At 31.6% G+C, this 17,226-nt stretch overlaps 1 protein-coding gene across 3 annotated transcripts in view; it reads left to right on the top strand.

The window, feature by feature from the left end:
• The window catches only part of LOC126884048 (anillin-like), a 95,881-nt gene extending 79,011 nt beyond the window's left edge, over positions 1 to 16,870 (top strand). For all 3 annotated transcript variants that reach the window (XM_050649837.1, XM_050649836.1, XM_050649838.1), the window contains exon 5: positions 16,065 to 16,870. In XM_050649837.1, the coding sequence (XP_050505794.1) occupies positions 16,065 to 16,658 (594 nt within the window). In that variant the 3' untranslated portion in view covers positions 16,659 to 16,870. The remainder of the gene's footprint in view (positions 1 to 16,064) is intronic.
• The last annotated feature ends 356 nt before the right edge of the window (positions 16,871 to 17,226 follow it).

A 17,226-nucleotide genomic window follows, 5' to 3' on the forward strand; every position in this document is an offset into this window, starting at 1 on the left:
GATATTTGACCGAGGCGGTCTGTCCGTCGGTCCGTCCGACCGCAAATATAACTCCTCCGCCATTATACCAGGTAGAATGACAAATGAGATGTCACATGAAAGTTTATAATACAAGGATGGTACTAAAGGTGAGAAATTTGACCTAGGCTGTCTATCCGTCTTTCCGTCCGACTGCGAATATAACTCATCCGTCACTATACCAGATAGAATAACAATTGAGGTGTCGAATGAAAGCTTATAATCCAAGGATGGTAATAAATGTGCGAAATTTTACCTAGGACTTCCGGTTTTAGAAATGCGACCAGAAGTACTGTTTTAAAGTCACCGGAATAGTACACGTGATATATTATTCGACGTTACTTTGCATGAAGAGAATAAATATATACTTTCGGTTCCATCACTGTCTGTTCATCTGTCTTTCCGTCCGCGAATACAACTCCTCCATTATTAATACAGATAGAATGACAAATGAAGTGCCGAATGAAGGCTTATAACCCAAGGATGGTATTAAAGATGAGACATTTGACATCGGACTTCCGGTTTTAGAGTTGCAACCGTATGAACTGTTCTAAAGTCACCGAAATAGTATAAGCGATATATCATTCGACGTGCCTTAGCAAAATGGGAAAAAATTTTGGTTTTGGTTTTTATATCATTTCCGCTTAAAAAGTTCTAACCAGAATTGCCGCTATAGTCGCAGAAATAGTATATGTAACACAACAATCGAAGCGTATTGAAAAGTTGTCTTTTAATCTTTAGTTCATGTTTTGAAGTCATTTCTGTTTAAATAATGATGACGCAAAGTTTAGTCAAAATGACTCAAAATTAGTAAAATCGTATATCGATCGACGCAAAGTTACACGAAGCGTTCAAATGTCGACTTTCAGTTCTACTTTCGATTAGTTTGGGTGAAAACCTAGGACTTACGAAGTCCAATTACTTGTTTTAACTGAGAATAAGTCACAATATTATTAGAAATTGATTTGGAAAGATTTGAATGTGGAGGTAAAATTAAACTTCCACTTAGGAAATTGCTCCAAATGAAATATATAGCAATGCCCTGCACATTCCTAATTAAAAACATCAAGTAAAATAGTATTGAAAAGTACGTGAGTAGTGTAGAACATACAGTTTTCCAAAGTTTGTTTTCTCTTCAGGTGACAGCCACATCTTTGATTTTTTTTTAAATAGGAAAGTACATAATGTGACATTTCATTTAAAAGCCTTTGAAATACTGATTACAAAAATATATAATACTTTAATCCTTTTTGAGAGCGTAGGCGCAAAATTTGAGAATCCTGAGAAAACTAATAAGTGTTTTTGAAAAATTTAAACGCAGAATACAAGACTACAGTATTACCGAGGATCCAAAAGTCTCTGAGGAATTCTATAATGTTTATTTTAATAAAAAGTTACAGGGGCGAAAAAAAAAAGAGAAAATTTAGTGTGATATTTAATTTTAAATATATCACTCTAAAGAAACTTTTTGTTTATTCTAAGGGACTTTTGTCCCTCAGTAATAATGTAATATTTCATTCTGTGTTTAAACTTTTCAAAAGTACTTGTTAGTTTTCTCAGGATTCGAAAATATGATTGCATTTAAAAAGAATTCAACCGAAATTTTCTGCCTACGCTCTCAAAAAGGATTAAAGTGTTATACATTATTGTAATCAGTGTTTTAAAGGCTTCTAAATGAGGTGTCACATAATGTACTCTCCCATTTAAAAAAATCAAAGTTATGGCTGTCACCTGAAGAGGGATCGCGCAATAATTCTTAAAGTCATTTTAAATCAAGTATATCACATAATTTTTGCGGAAGTGGATTATACAACAAAACAAATTCATACTCAATGTAAATAAATAAAAACTTTAGAAATAGAAAACAAGAATTAAGTTATAATCTTAAGTTAAAGTAAATAATATAAACAGTAAATATAATAAAACAAATATACTTATAATAAAGAATAAAAACAAATATGAAGTATCATCACCGCAACTGTCAAATAAATGTTACCAATTTATGCTAAAATGTCACATTCGTTCGATTACAGTTATAGTGTGTTCCGAACAAATGTGCTTCATAAAAACGCTTTATAGTCCATTTAGGTATACAAATGAAATGAAACATATTATTGTGTATTTCTTTAAGTTAACATTAATAGAAATCTTCAAATATTATTTCTACGCGTATATAATAAAATATATCTAGTGGCTGTAATTCCCGTGTACTCGGAAAAATGATTCTAAAAAAGAACACACCTACCGCCAAAATATTTCGTGTTGGTATCATGTGACGTCACGGGCTATGACGCGGATCACGTGCAACGGTAAGTAGATTAGACGAAGTATAAGTAGGTGGGCACTGTGTAGAAATTTGTAGAAAAGTAAAATAATTTTACCACCAGTAAATTTGTCGGCGAGTTTGTATGCATAACAGTTGTTATAAAGTATTTATTACCTGAGAAACCCTAATAATATAAAACAGCTATACAGGCCTTTGAGGCATTTGCAATAAAGCATAATACCCGATATAATTTAAACTTTTAGGATATTGTAGGTAAAAATTTATTCGTTTAGTTAAAAAGTATTATAAACAGCGGTATTATTTTATTAAAAGATATTTCAACAAACGGATAAATTTATTAAGGGGGTAGGCGCAAAATCTTGGTCCAATGCTTTTAAATGCATTTTTTTCGAATTCTGAGAAAACTAATAAGTATTTTGAAAAATTTAAACTCATAACGAAAGATTACATTATTACCGAGGGCCGAAAGTCCCTGAAAACTTTTATAATGTTTATAATTATAATATACAGGCGTGAAAAAAAGAGAAAATTTATTGTGATTTTTAATTTCAAGTATTTAATTCAAACTAAACTTTTTGTATATTTTAAGACACTTTCGGAACTCGGTAATAATGTAGTCTTTCATTCTGCGTTTAAATTTTTCAAAAATATTTATTGGTTTTTTCAGGATTCGAAAAAATGAAAAAAAAAATGAATTTAAATAGCATTGGACCAAGATTTTGCGCCTACCCCCTTAAAAAGTAAATGGAAACGTTTCGGGACCTCTAATTTATATTCCATAAACAGGGATATTCCTATAACTGGTACTTACATTTTTACTTGTTGGATTTTTGAGATGCTAGATTCAATTCTTGATTTGACTCTCTGCCATAATGTGTCAATAGTCAAATAACAAAGCTAGCAATATATAATAATTATTAATTAAAGTGCTTATTAAAAAAGGCAAATAGCCGAAAAGATTTTTACTGAAAAATCCAGGAATTAAAAAGTTTCTATATAAATAAATATTTAATATATTTATGTTAAATTGTTGATCGTCTTGTATGATTTTAAAATTTTTAAATACGTCCTCGTATATTGCAACACAAACTCAACGTGGTCACCATTCGAGTACCACTCGAAAATTAAACCTGCTGTCGATTAGTGGCAAGAGGACTGGCGCTACGGCGCGGCACTTCCAAAATACCACCCCTTTAAGTTCAAATCCTTTTTATAAACGTTAAAAATTGCAAATTTTTATTTTTTTTTGCCAGATAGGGTGCACCCAATAATGATGTTTTCTCTTCTTTGGATTTTTAGCATTGAGGTTGGCAAACTAAAGAAATAAAAGTTAATCGGTGCTACTATATAGTACTTAGTCTACCGTATTATAATATTACAATGCTGACAAAAAAAATCTTTACAAAGTGAATAAAACGCATAAATCATAAGAATTATTATTCTAATTTCACAAATTATGTATTAATTAATTACAAATAATTGAACTTTCTAAGTCCTAGGTTTTCACCCATGGGGATCGAAAGTAGAACCGGAAGTCGATATTTGAACTCTTCGTGTAACTTTGCGTTGATGGATAAAATATTTCGCTAATTTTTAGTCATTTTTACTAAACTTTCGGTCATAATTGTTTAAACGGAAATAATTTCAAAACCGGAACCAAAGATTTAAACTCGACTTTTCAATACAATTCAATTAATGTCACATGTACCATTTCTGCGAATCTGATATGGTACTTCGGTTAAGAACTTTTTAACGGGAAATGATATGAACCCAAAAACATCCGGTTCTTCTTCTTCTTGAAGTACCGTCTCCTATCGGAGGTTGGCTACCATCACAGCAATCTTAACTTTGTTGGCTGCAGCTGTGAACTATTGTATTTGTATAAATCCTCCTACGTCCCACATTTCTCTTTCTCGAGATATTTCCTTGGATTATGAGCCTTAGCGGGGAGTACTTTTCGCGTCTTATTATGTGGCCTAACTTCCGGTTAGAACTTTTTAACCGGAAATGATATAAAAACCAAATTTATACATTTGTTCTCATCTTGCTAATGCACGTCGAATAATATATCTTATACTATTTCCATTTGCCACCATTTCGGTGACTTTCCAACGGTATTTTCCTATTGCAGCTCTAAAGCCGCAACTCTGAGGTCAAATTTCAAATATATCACATGTACTATTTCTGTGTCTATAATATGGCACTTCCGGTTAGAACTTTTTAACCGGAAATGATTTAAAAACCAAAAGTGTATATTTGTTCCCATCTTGCTAAAGCACGTCGAATAATATATCGCTTATACTACTCCGGCTACTTTAAAAAAGCACTTCCGGTTTCATTTCTAAAACCGGAAATTCTAGGTCAGATTTTTCACCTTTAGTACCATCCTTGGATTATAAGCTTTCATTTGACACCTCATTTGTCATTCTACCTGGTATAATGACGGAGGAGTTATATTCTCGGTCGGATGGACCGACGTACAGCAGAATAGGTCAAATATCTCACCTTTAGTACCATCCTTGGATTATAAGCTTTCATTTGACACCTTATTTGTCATTCTACCTGGTATAATGACGGATAAGTTATATTCGCGGACGGACAGACCGACGGACAGACAGCCTAGATCAAATTTATCACCTTAAGTACCATCCTTGGATTATAATCTTTCATTTGACACATTATTTGTCATTCTACCTGGTATAATGACGGTAGAGTTATATTCGCGGTCGGACGGACCGACGTACAGCAGCCTAGGTCAAATATCTCACCTTTAGTACCATCCTTGGATTATAAGCTTTCATTTGACACCTCATTTGTCATTCTACCTGGTATAATGACAGAGAAGTTATATTCGCGGTCGGACAGACCGACGGACAAGCAGCCTAGATCAAATTTATCACCTTTAGTACTGTCCTTGGATTATAAGCTTTCATTTGACAACTCATTTGTCATTCTACCTGGTATAATGACGGAGGAGTTATATTCGCGGTCGGACGGACCGATAACCAGCCAGCCTAGGTCAAATATCCTACTTTTAGTACCATCCTTGGATTATAAGCTTTCATTTGACACCTCATTTGTCATTCTACCTGGTATAATGACAGAGAAGTTATATTCGCGGTCGGACAGACCGACGGACAAACAGCCTAGATCAAATTTATCACCTTTAGTACTATCCTTGGATCATAAGCTTTCATTTGACACCTCATTTGTCATTCTACCTGGTATAATGACGGAGAAGTTATATTCGCGGTCGGACAGACCGACGGACAAACAGCCTAGATCAAATTTATCACCTTTAGTACTATCCTTGGATTATAAGCTTTCATTTGACACCACATTTGTCATTCTAGCTGGTATATTGACGGAGGAGTTGTGATTACAGAGAGACAGACAGACAGACAGACGGACGTGGATAATTCAAAGTTTTCACATTTTTTCAAAATTGGGTGAAAACAACAGTAAATTTAAATAAATACTACGACCATATAAATATTACAACCACCCTGTATTTTGTTAGATTTTTTTGTCATTTCATAAAATGTTCGTACTTAGATGTATTATTGTAGTAACAATTATTATTTATATGTTCACATTAAATACCAACAACAATGCTTTTTCAAACAAAACAAACAAATATGATTTTGCTTTTCTCATATCATCTTGAAAATGTTGAATAATGAAAAATAAAAAAGCAACTGCTATATCAAAATAGCTGGCCGAACCATCTCTAATAGCCAATACCACGCCACGGGCCACGGCCATTCCACCTCAATGGGCGCCTCGCCTTAGGTGACCGGGTCTCCTTAAATGCGCTGCGCGGTGCATCAGCTACGGAGGCTCGGAGGCTGCTCCGCTTCTCGGTTCCGTTCATGCATCTCGGGATAACCCAGGGTCCTGCCTACAATAATAATAAAACTGAGACGCGACCATGCGTTCTAATGCTAATGCTCCGTGCCTATGGATATTTCGTGATAATACGGAATTTACACGTTGTATAATAGTGAGAGTGCTTGTTGTTTTCGCGATTCATGATAAACAAAACAGTGTAGCGTGTGTAAAAAATTTATGGGGAGGCTAAGCCTCCCTTGCCTCCTCTGACGAGCCGCCACTGTGTGGGAGTGACATAGGGAAACGCACTGTCAACCATTCACTCATGGCACAGAATAACTAACCATACAGAAGCGAAACTCGGGCCTTCCTCGGAAACTATTCCTTAGAACATCAAGTTGTATTTTGTAACTGGTGCATAAGGTCAAATATTTCGGTCCCAACAAAATCAATGGAAACGACAGTCAGATTCGCTTCTGTGTGGTTAGTTATTCTGTGCTCATGGTAAAATATTCCAAAACCTCTAAATTTTAAAGAGCTGCTTGGCCTGACATGAAATTTGGCATACACAAACATAGCTAAAATGTCAATGAAAAAGAGTGATATTTTGCCGATGTGTGCTGTTGCCCTGGGGTTGAGTTTCACTCCTTCTCGGGAGTGAAACAATATACGTTAAAAATAGCTCCGGAAGTGGATAAACTGACTAATTCTAAGCAACTTTTCTTCTATAGCGTTTTTTCACAAGTTAATAGTTTTCTAGTTATTTTCGAGTGAATATGTTCAACATGACATTTTTCAACAAAAAAAAAACACGTTTTTAGACAGTTTTTCGCAAATAACTCAAAATGTAAGTATTTTGATCTTTGATGTACTCAAAATGTAAGGTGTCCTGTATAAGTCGTGGTTGAACCTTATTCTCCATATACCATTGTCGTAAATGAGTCCCAATATTCTCCTTAATATTAATTTCAAAAGGACGGGATTCTGCAGAAAGAATCCAAACCACACTTTGTTAAAACTGAGATATTAGCCAAAAACTTTACGATAAAATTTAAAATTCTCTATTAAAAATAATCCTGGTTTAACATTAAAATCGTCAACATATGCATTAGATTTTATTTAACACATATTGTTTGATTCAAGAAAACAGTTGTTGAAAAAATCCTGTTTTGTGGCTTGGTTAACTTCTGCCAAACAACTTAAGTGAATTCAAAGTTAACAAACATTTATTTTCCATTACTGAGTTACATAATCAGGCGTATAACCTAAAAAAATGTTAATATGAAATTACTGGGATTTAATAATTTGTTAAGGAAGTCCCGGGAATTCAAGAAAACAGTTGTTTAAAAAAATCCTCTTTTGTGGCGTGGTTCCCTTCTGCAAAACAACTTAAGTGAATTCAAAGCAGAGGCTATTTTACTTCAAATCAGGGCCGAGGCACTACACAATTTTCGGGCCTATAAATACAGGGTGTCCCGAAAAGATTGGTCATAAATTATACCACACATTCTGGGGTCAAAAATAGTTCGATTGAACCTAACTTACCTTAGTACAAATGTGCTCATAAAAAGAGTTACAGCCCTTTGAAGTTACAAAATGAAAATCGATTGTTTTCAATATATCGAAAATTATTAGAGATTTTTTATCAAAAATAAACATGTATCATTCTTATGGCAGGAACATCTTAAAACAAAATTATAGTGAAATTTATCCACCCCATAAAAAATTTATGGGGATTTTGTTCCCTTAAACCCCCCAAACTTTTGTGTACGTTCCAATTAATTCATTATTGTGTTACCATTAGTTAAAAACAACGTTTTCAAAACTTTTTTATCTCGTAGTATTTTTTTGATAAACCAGTTCTTATCGAGATGCGGCTTCTTTTTCAATATATTTACGTAAAAATTTTATGGGGGTTTTGTTCCTTTAAACTCCCCAAATGTTCGTGTACGTCCCAATTAAACTATTATTGTGGTACCATTAGTTAAACACAGTGTTTTTAAGACTTTTGCCTCCTAGTCTTTATTTTTATAAGTCACCTTTTATCGAGATGTAGCTTCTTTTTTAAAATATACCTAAAAATGTAAATTATAAATAAATTTTCATATTATTAACAGGTCTCTATAACCGTACTTATAGTCCAGGAACTGAAGCTTTTCACCTCGCAATTTTTACAGAATGGGTCGATTTGTTTGAAAATTTAAAGATAAGTAGTGGTTAGTCCAAGGATCAAAATCTATGTGATGGCAAAAGGCGCTTTTACCATGGGGGTGGTTGCCACCCCATCTAGGGGTGAAAAATTTTTATTACATTTTGACCGCAAAAGTTGATAAAAACATTCATTTTAAGCAAAAAATGTTCTATACATTTTTTTGATAGAATTAATAGTTTTCGATTTATTCGCTATCGAAAGTGTTAGTTTTATATCGAAAAAATCAATGTTTTTCGATATTATACTCATTTACGATTCACTCAATTTTTGTCGTAGAAAAAAGTTTTTTAAACCAATTTCTCAAGAATTAAATAACCTACAATTTCATATTTAAACATTTTTTCGTATCTCTGATGCTAATCTTTCTATTCTGAAGAAAATGGCGTTTTTTACAAAACTACAAAAATTCGTTATTCGTTGTTAACTCCAGTTTTTTAAAAACTAATCATTATAAGCCAGTCAAACCTCTGAAATCTATTAATAATACACAAAGAAAGAATAATAGATAAGGCCAAGGACTAAAAACATCGCTAACTTACATTATTATGCTTCCAATTGGAATTCTCCTTTTTTTTTCAAAAAAATATATTGATTTTTTAACCGTAGCTTTTTTATTTTTTATCCTAGAAAGTTTGTTAAAAAATAATTTTGTAGGTTTTTATAAGCTCTATAAGCATGTTAATAATAAATCCTTTTAAAATACTCAGTCGCAAAAAGAGGTGACTTTGAAAGGGTTGGTAAAGGTGGTTTTTGCATGTTATTATAAGTTTTAACTGTCAATAGCTCACTCAATTTTTACCGTGAAAAAATTTTTTTCACACCGTTTTCTTGGAAATTAAATAGTCTACAATTTTTTATTTAAATATTTTTTCGTATCTCTGATGATAATCTTTCTATTATGAAGAAAAGGGCATTTTTTGCCAAACTACAAAAATTCGTTATTCGCTTTTAACTCCATTTTTTAAAAATTAATTATTATAAGCCGGTCAAACCTCTTGAACCTATTAATAATACATAAATAAAGAAGACCAAATAAGGTCAATGACTAATTTTAATTAGGGTGGTGAGTAGGGTGCAGTTTCCGATCACTTTTTCGCTGAAAAAAATAGGGACTGACATTCGTTTTATTATAAGTCACTTAATTTTTGAGCTAGAGACTACATTTTATTTCAGAAGATAGATATTTCTAAATACTTCAAATTAGTTTAAACAAATTATCCTCGAAAAATGCATAGTTTTCTCGTCTTTTGACTTTGAAAATACAATATTTAGCATTTGATGAGGAAGAGCTAACATATAATAAAGTATAGCTCGATTACTATTGGCCTTAAAGAAAATAAAAAAAAAACCGTTTTGTTTATTTTTTAAAGGTACATTTTTGTTAAGCAAAGTTCTTTTGATAAAACGAAAACGTTTTGAGCTATTAGCGGAAAACTGACTAAAAACATTGATTTTTTCGCTATAAAACTAAGACTCGATAGCGAATAAATCGAAAACTATTAATTTTATCAAAAAAATGTATAGAACGTTTTTGGCTTAGAATTAATGTTTTTAACAACTTGGGCGGTCAAAATAAAATAAAAACTTTCCACCCCCGACATGGGGTGGCAACCACCCCCACGGTTAAAGCGCCTTTCGGCCTTATATAGATTTTGATCCTTGGACTATCCACTACTTATTCTCAAATTTTCAAGCAAATCGATCCATTCTGTAAAAATTGCGAGGTTTTGTCCTATTTTAAGCTTTATTACTTGGACTATTAACCATATATACAAATATTTGGTGGATTCGACACATATTCAAAATATCTCGATAAACACTGACTTATCGAAAAATGACTAAGAGGCAAAAAACTTTTAGGAACATTGTGTTTAACTAATGGTGCAACAATAATAATTCAATTAGAACGTACACAAAAGTTTGGGAGGGTTTAAGGGAACAAAACCCCATAAAATTTTTATGGGGTGCACAAATTTCACTTTAATTTTTTTTAAGATGTTGCTGCCATAAAAATGCCATATGTCCATTTTTAATAAAAAATCCCTGAGAGTTTTCGATATGTGAAAAAAAATCGATTTTCATTTTCTAACTTCAAAGGGCTGTAACTTTTTTTGTGTGCACTATTTTATATAGGTAAGTGAGGTTCAATAAATCTATTTTTGACCCCAGAATCTGTGGTATAATTTATGACCAATCTTTTCGGGACATTCTGTATAATAATTTAATAATAATAATAACTTTTTTAAATATATTAATTATTTAATAGAAATATAGTTGCACAAGAAAATAAAATTTTTATTGAAAATAAATAAAATTTATATTTAAACAATTAAACACTGTTTAAAGGGATAGGCGCAAGCTTTCGTCTTCAATGCTATTTAAATGCATTCGTTTTTTTCGAAGCTAAGAAAACTAATAAGTATTGTGTCACAGAGTGAAAGATTACGTTACTACCGAGGACCGAAAGTTCCTTAGATATTCGATAATGTTTATTTTAATAAGTTACAGGGGTGAAAAAAAGAGAAAATTGAGTATGATGTTTAATTTTAAATACATATCTTATTCAAAAGAAACTTTTTATTTATTATAAGGGACATTTGACCCTCGGTAATAATGTAATCTTTCATTCTGCGTCTAAATTTTTTTAAAATATTTATTAGTTTTTTGAGGATTCGAAAAAATTAATGTCTTTAAAGAGCATTGACGCCGAAAGTTTGCGCCTATCCACTTAATTATAACTCTTATGGTTATCATTTATCATTGCATATTCGTAAAATGAAAGAATTTTGAAAATTTGTTTTGTTATTGCAATAAACACGTTTTATGGTCCGGTGATCTTTCCGGACCCCATTCAAATACGGGCCCGAGGCAGGTGCCTCACGGGCCTAGTAGTAAAATAGGCCCTGATTCAAAGTTAACAAACATTTATTTTTCATTATTGAGTTACATAATCAGGCGTATAATCTAAAAAAATGTTAATATGAAATTACTTGGATTTAATAATTTGTTCAGGAAGTCCCGGGAATTCAAGAAAACAGTTGTTTAAAAAAAATCCTCTTTTGTGGCTTGGTTCCCTTCTGCAAAAAATAACTTAAGTGAATTTGCATAAAGGTACCAACCGACACGGATCTGTTCTGCAGAACGCTGTCATGCTGCAACGATAATATTGGTTGGTTCTTTCGCTCTTAGAGGACGGTATATATTGTATGTGGCTTGGTTCTTTTCTGAACAAGTATCTACGGGGTATTTTACAATTTACAACCTATGAGACTGTTAATAGGAAAAATACATATTTGTGGTTTGGTTCCTTTCTGCACAATCCCGTCCAAGTAATAATAAAATTTATTGTCTTTTCAGTCTTGATCTATGTTTGTATAACATATGTTGCTATTGGTTGTATGATGGTTTTATACAGTATGTCCCTGTAAGTTGTATCCATATGGAAAACTTTTTGAAGTTATACTTCTTTACGCGCGATATGAGGGTGAATTTTTATATGTTAAAACCTACGATCACCGGCGCATGTACATTATAACTTTGTTCTGATTGGATGTTCAAATGACATGTCAAAAATTATCCAATATGGCAGCTGTAGCGCAGCTGTGGTTTGGACGGTTGACGGTTTGGTTATGTATAGGTCTGGATCCCGCGTATGAAAAAAAAGTTGATTAATAGCAAGCTGAAAATTTGTTAATAGCTTAAGAGTGTCTAGTCGGATAAACTTTGATATATGGGAACACTGGAACAGGGGCAGTTTTAATTGTGGAACAGGTTAAAAATTTGGAACGGTCAGACCACGAAAACGGCACATTTATTTTGTCCGACAGAACAGACTTAAACTCTCCGAACAGAGATTAAACTCTCATGCAAAAATCAGACTGCTATTTTTCACCTGTCATAATTCCTGTCATTTGACATATTCTACATGTTCCACTCATTAAAACGCCTATTTGGTGATAAATAGCAGTCTGATTTTTGCCTGAGAGTTTAATCTCTGTTCGGAGAGTTTAAGTCTGTTCTGTCGGACAAAATACATGTGCCTTTTTCGTGCTCTGACCGTTCCAAATTTTTAACCTGTTCCACAATTAAAACTTCCCCTGTTCCAGTGTTCCCATATATCAAAGTTTTTCCGACTAGACACCCTTAAGCTATTAACAAATTTTCAGCTTGCTATTAATCAACTTTTTTTTCATACGCGGGATCCAGACCTAGTATGGTTGTTGCGTTTTAAAATTTGTGGGAAGAGAAACAACAAAGGTTAGTTAGCCTTTTTAAATAGTTTTCATATTATATTTTTGAAGTTATACTTCAAAATGTTTTAATTTATGTATGTATCAGTCCAGAAAAGGTGTGGAAAGAATATATTAGTGTTTTTAAATATATTTTTCTACAAACGTGTTAAAAATGCAATTTTTAGGACTCAATAGGAGCGTTAAAAATGCTACTTTAAGGCACTAGTGCTTTAAAATTTTTAAGGCACTGCAGTTAAAAGTGAATTGTCAAATTGTGAAACGTCAAAATATTTATATTTCATTTATTAACATTAATATTAATAATACAACTTGAGCAATTTGAAAAAGGTGGTTTAAAAGGTTTTTTATTATAATTTTGTGTCTTTGGATTTGTCTTCCTTGGGCGTAAAATAATAAAACATCTATTTTTATATTTCACTTGTCACCGTGATATATAATTATGTATATCTGAAAGGTAAGTTGCATATGGCTTGATGGCCTTGTTGGTAGAGCATTGGATCAGAGATCAAAAAATTGCGAGATTGCGGGTTCAAATCCCGGACGATTCATATTTTTTTCTTTTTTTTTAATATTTGGCATTGTTAAGTTTTTGTTCATTTTTGGTAATTATTGTTAATTTTTTGTATTGTAACTGTTAAGTAGGTATATTTATTTCGTTGAAATTATATTATAATAGAAGTATAACTTCTTACGTGCGTACAAAGTACACACACATTCTTTTTTATTCACTAGGAAGAATTTCCTGTAGCTGGCTGTATACCATTAATTACAAGTAAAATTTAATAAAAAATTTTGGTCTTGGTAAAAGGTATATTATTTTAAAAAGCCCTATAGGGCTACAAACATCGAACAGAACGTTTTCGCTCTAAAAAGAGCATCATCAGTGTTGCCTAAAATAAGTATAACCATATTAATTATCAAAATGTTGAACTTAAAGTGATGACCTAGGTAGAATCAAAGTTTGGTTATACTTACAAGAACATGGTGAGCCAACCAAAAAATACGAAGGTCAAAGCCTTTCAAAAATGGACTAAAAGTCACATCAAAATGCTAACATAGCAAATTCCAAAGGATGGATATAATCCCTAAGGATATGGCCCTAGGATAACATATGACTCCCACACGTTGTAAGTGGGTCAAAGGTAACAAATTAGGTCATTATGTTACAAGAGCTGACAGGCAACTAAGATGTGAGATATCAAAAGCGAATCTGTCTGATGTCAAGACAACAATTGTCAATGGAACTTGAAGTATCATGAAAAATTGGTTACACAGCTACTAAATTTATAGTTGTTTATAGTACAAGCAATGATAACAGCTAACATCAGTGTGTTGGAATTATAAAAATAAAGAGTTAGTGAGAATAGATTATCTAGATGTAAAATAGAAGGGGGGAATTTGAGTACCCACAATCATCAATGAAGTGTACGTAAATTGATGAAGAAAGGTAGGCAAAACAACATACAGATAATGTAATGTATGGTTTATGTTTTGAAATTAGATAATTTATATTTGTGAACCAACACAAATGATGGCTGAGAGACTGGCTGAGAAACTAGAGACAAAATAGGGGTCGTGATATCAAATGCTGAAAAAGTTGTAAATGCAAAATCTTATTTATAAATTAATAAAATATAGATGGGTTCATCAACACAAATTTACAAGACTGAAAAGGTTGTATTACAAGCTTAGTCCAAATTTCTTTATTATGTCCTTTTATGTTAAATAACATCTAGGGCAAAGAAAAATTAATAACTTGGATAAAAGTGTCTAAGCTACAACTAAAGTGGGGTCAGATGAAGATAAGTGTTGAGTAAGATTATTGAGTATATGAGAAAATTAAAAATTGTGTTTATTTGAGATAGATGAGTTTGTGGTATATAAAGTAAATTTGACATCACTATTGAGACTAATGAACATTATTGAGAGACTGGGGACTCCAGAGACCAGGCAACCAAAAAAACCAAATGATGAATGAAAGGTTGGCTGAATGGAATAACTACTAGATGTGTGAAACTTGAAAGATATATTGTACAGTATTATTGGTTGATTTAGTTTAGAATGAAATAGTTATGATTGGACACTAAACGAAAAACGGTTTGAAAAGATGATGTGGAGAGAATGGGATATATATTGAATAGATATAGTTGTGTACAAGTTGTGACAAATGGATGTTGCGGATATAGTTGAAATTGCTTTGTTTGGGAGAAGAAAAAAAATTTTTTGAAGAAAGGATTAGAAGATTATCGAAAATTAAGTCTTTTTTATTATTAATTTTACGAAAAAAAGTTATTCTTTATAAAAAGCTCTGCATGGTTCAAAACCTAAGATTTAACCATCAAATATCAAATTTTTTGAATATTATACGAGGTATGTCAAAAAGTTTGAAATTCACTCAAGAGTAAAGTACCTTTATTTTTCACAATATTGAAAATTGCTATTATGAAAAGTTGTTTGGAATTAAAAACTGTATTCTAGTATGCAATTACATCTTTCTAATTTAATTTTTTTTTTTAATTATGGATAACTAACAGTATTTTCAGTTATTTTAATTCAGATAACTCTTTTATTATTAATTTTACGAAAAAAAGTGATTCTTAATAAAAAGTTCTGCATGGTCTAAAATCTAAAATACAACCATCTTATGTCAAATTTTATCAATTTTATACGAGGTATGTCAAAAAATATGAATTTCGCTCAAGAGTAAAATACGTTTATTATTCACAATATCGAAAATTGTTATTACGAAAAGTTATTTAGAATTAAAAAGTATGTTTCAGTATGTAATTACATCCTTCTAATTGAAATATTCTGAACTATAAAGGTACTTTACTTTTGATCTAAATTTATCTTTTTTGACATACATCGTATAAAATTGATAAAATTTGATATAAGATGGTTGTATTTTAAGTTTTAGACCATCCAGAACTTTTTATTAAGAATCACTTTTTTTCGTAAAATTAATAATAAAAGAGTTATCAGAATTGAAATGACTGAAAAAATAATGATAGTTATCCATAATTTTCAAAAAAAAAATTTGTCAATTAGGATGTAATTGCATATTAGAATATAGTTTTTAATTCCAAACAACTCTTCATAATAGCAATTTCCAATATTACGAAAAATAAAGCTTCTTTACTCTTGAGTGAAATTCAAACTTTTTGACATACCTCGTATAATATTCAAAAAATTTGATATTTGATGGTTAAATCTTAGGTTTTGGACCATTCAGAGCTTTTTATAAAGAATAACTTTTTTTCGTAAAATTAATAATAAAAAAGTTTTCCATATGGATACAACTTACAGGGGCACACTGTATATTTTAGGGGAAAACTCATTAGAACTTTTTTAAAGTGTTTAAACAGCTTTATTTTTCTTTTTAAAAAAATACTTAATAATTATTATAATTAAATTATCAACGCATAGTATTATGCATATTTAACTATTGACCTTTTTGTTTTAGGATATTTACTGTCCATCACCTAAAAGTATACTAAAATGTAACAAAAATCCCAAACCGACTAGGTTTATTCCTACAGAAAACGTTGCGTTTACTCCTCTAGGCAAGATCTGCATAAAAGACACAGACATTGCAAAATTCAAAAATGGAAAAGTACAAATGAAATGGAGACTTTTGTCAAATTCTTCTCTACAGCAAACTTTTAACGTAAAAATCGATACAAATTTCAAGTTATTCAACAAGTTAAACGGTTTCCTCACTCTTGGAATAGGTCGGGGAGTTCCTACTTGGAACAGAAGGTGGTGCGTATTAGAAGGATTCGTTTTAAAATATTGGAATTACCCTTCCGAAGAGTCCTCAGAGCCTATAGACATTATGGATATTAGATATTGCACAGTGGAACATGTCGCACTAGCAGATAGAAGTACTTGTGCACGACCTAGAACACTTTTCTTGCCAATAAAATATACAACTGGATCAAAAATGTACTTCTTGTCAGCTGACAGTCAAGCAGAACTAGAATTATGGGAACATGATATTAATTTTGTAGTTCGGTCATTGATATTGTGGGGAGCCATGAAAAATGAGCTTTTTTAAATGTTTGATGTAGATTTTTTGTTCAATGTTAACATAGGTTTTTAAGTTTTTAGCATAAACTCTCGTATGAGTAACATTCGTGTGTACTATAATAGATAAGTTTGTTACCTAAAAATATGGTAGATTTTCGTACTTAATGTTGTGTTTGACAATTGTATTTTACATGTATTACGATGTTTATTCAACAAATAAAAAGTACAAATATAAAATTAGACAGTTTTAGTTTATTTCTGGAAATCTAGAGACAATTAGCCTAATAAAATAAAAAAAAGTCATAATGTAAATTCGTACTGGTTAAGACAAATGTTATATCAAAGTTTAGGTGGGTACAAAAGATATTTTCAAGAAAGTATCCAAATCATACAAGGGGATCATTGTTTAAATAATTAAAAAGGGGTCATTTTTGCAAAAAAATACTTTTTAACTGCTGAGGTAATTCACTTATTAATGAAGTTCTACGGGATTTTTTTTTCTGCAAAGTTAAAGGGTAAGTCTTTCACATAAGACTTACTAAATTAAATTAGACCCCCTACTTATTTAAATAATTGTATATAAAACTTTAAAAACA

Source organism: Diabrotica virgifera, chromosome 4 (genome assembly GCF_917563875.1).
Source record: "Diabrotica virgifera virgifera chromosome 4, PGI_DIABVI_V3a".
NCBI classification, from domain to species: Eukaryota; Metazoa; Arthropoda; class Insecta; order Coleoptera; family Chrysomelidae; genus Diabrotica; species Diabrotica virgifera.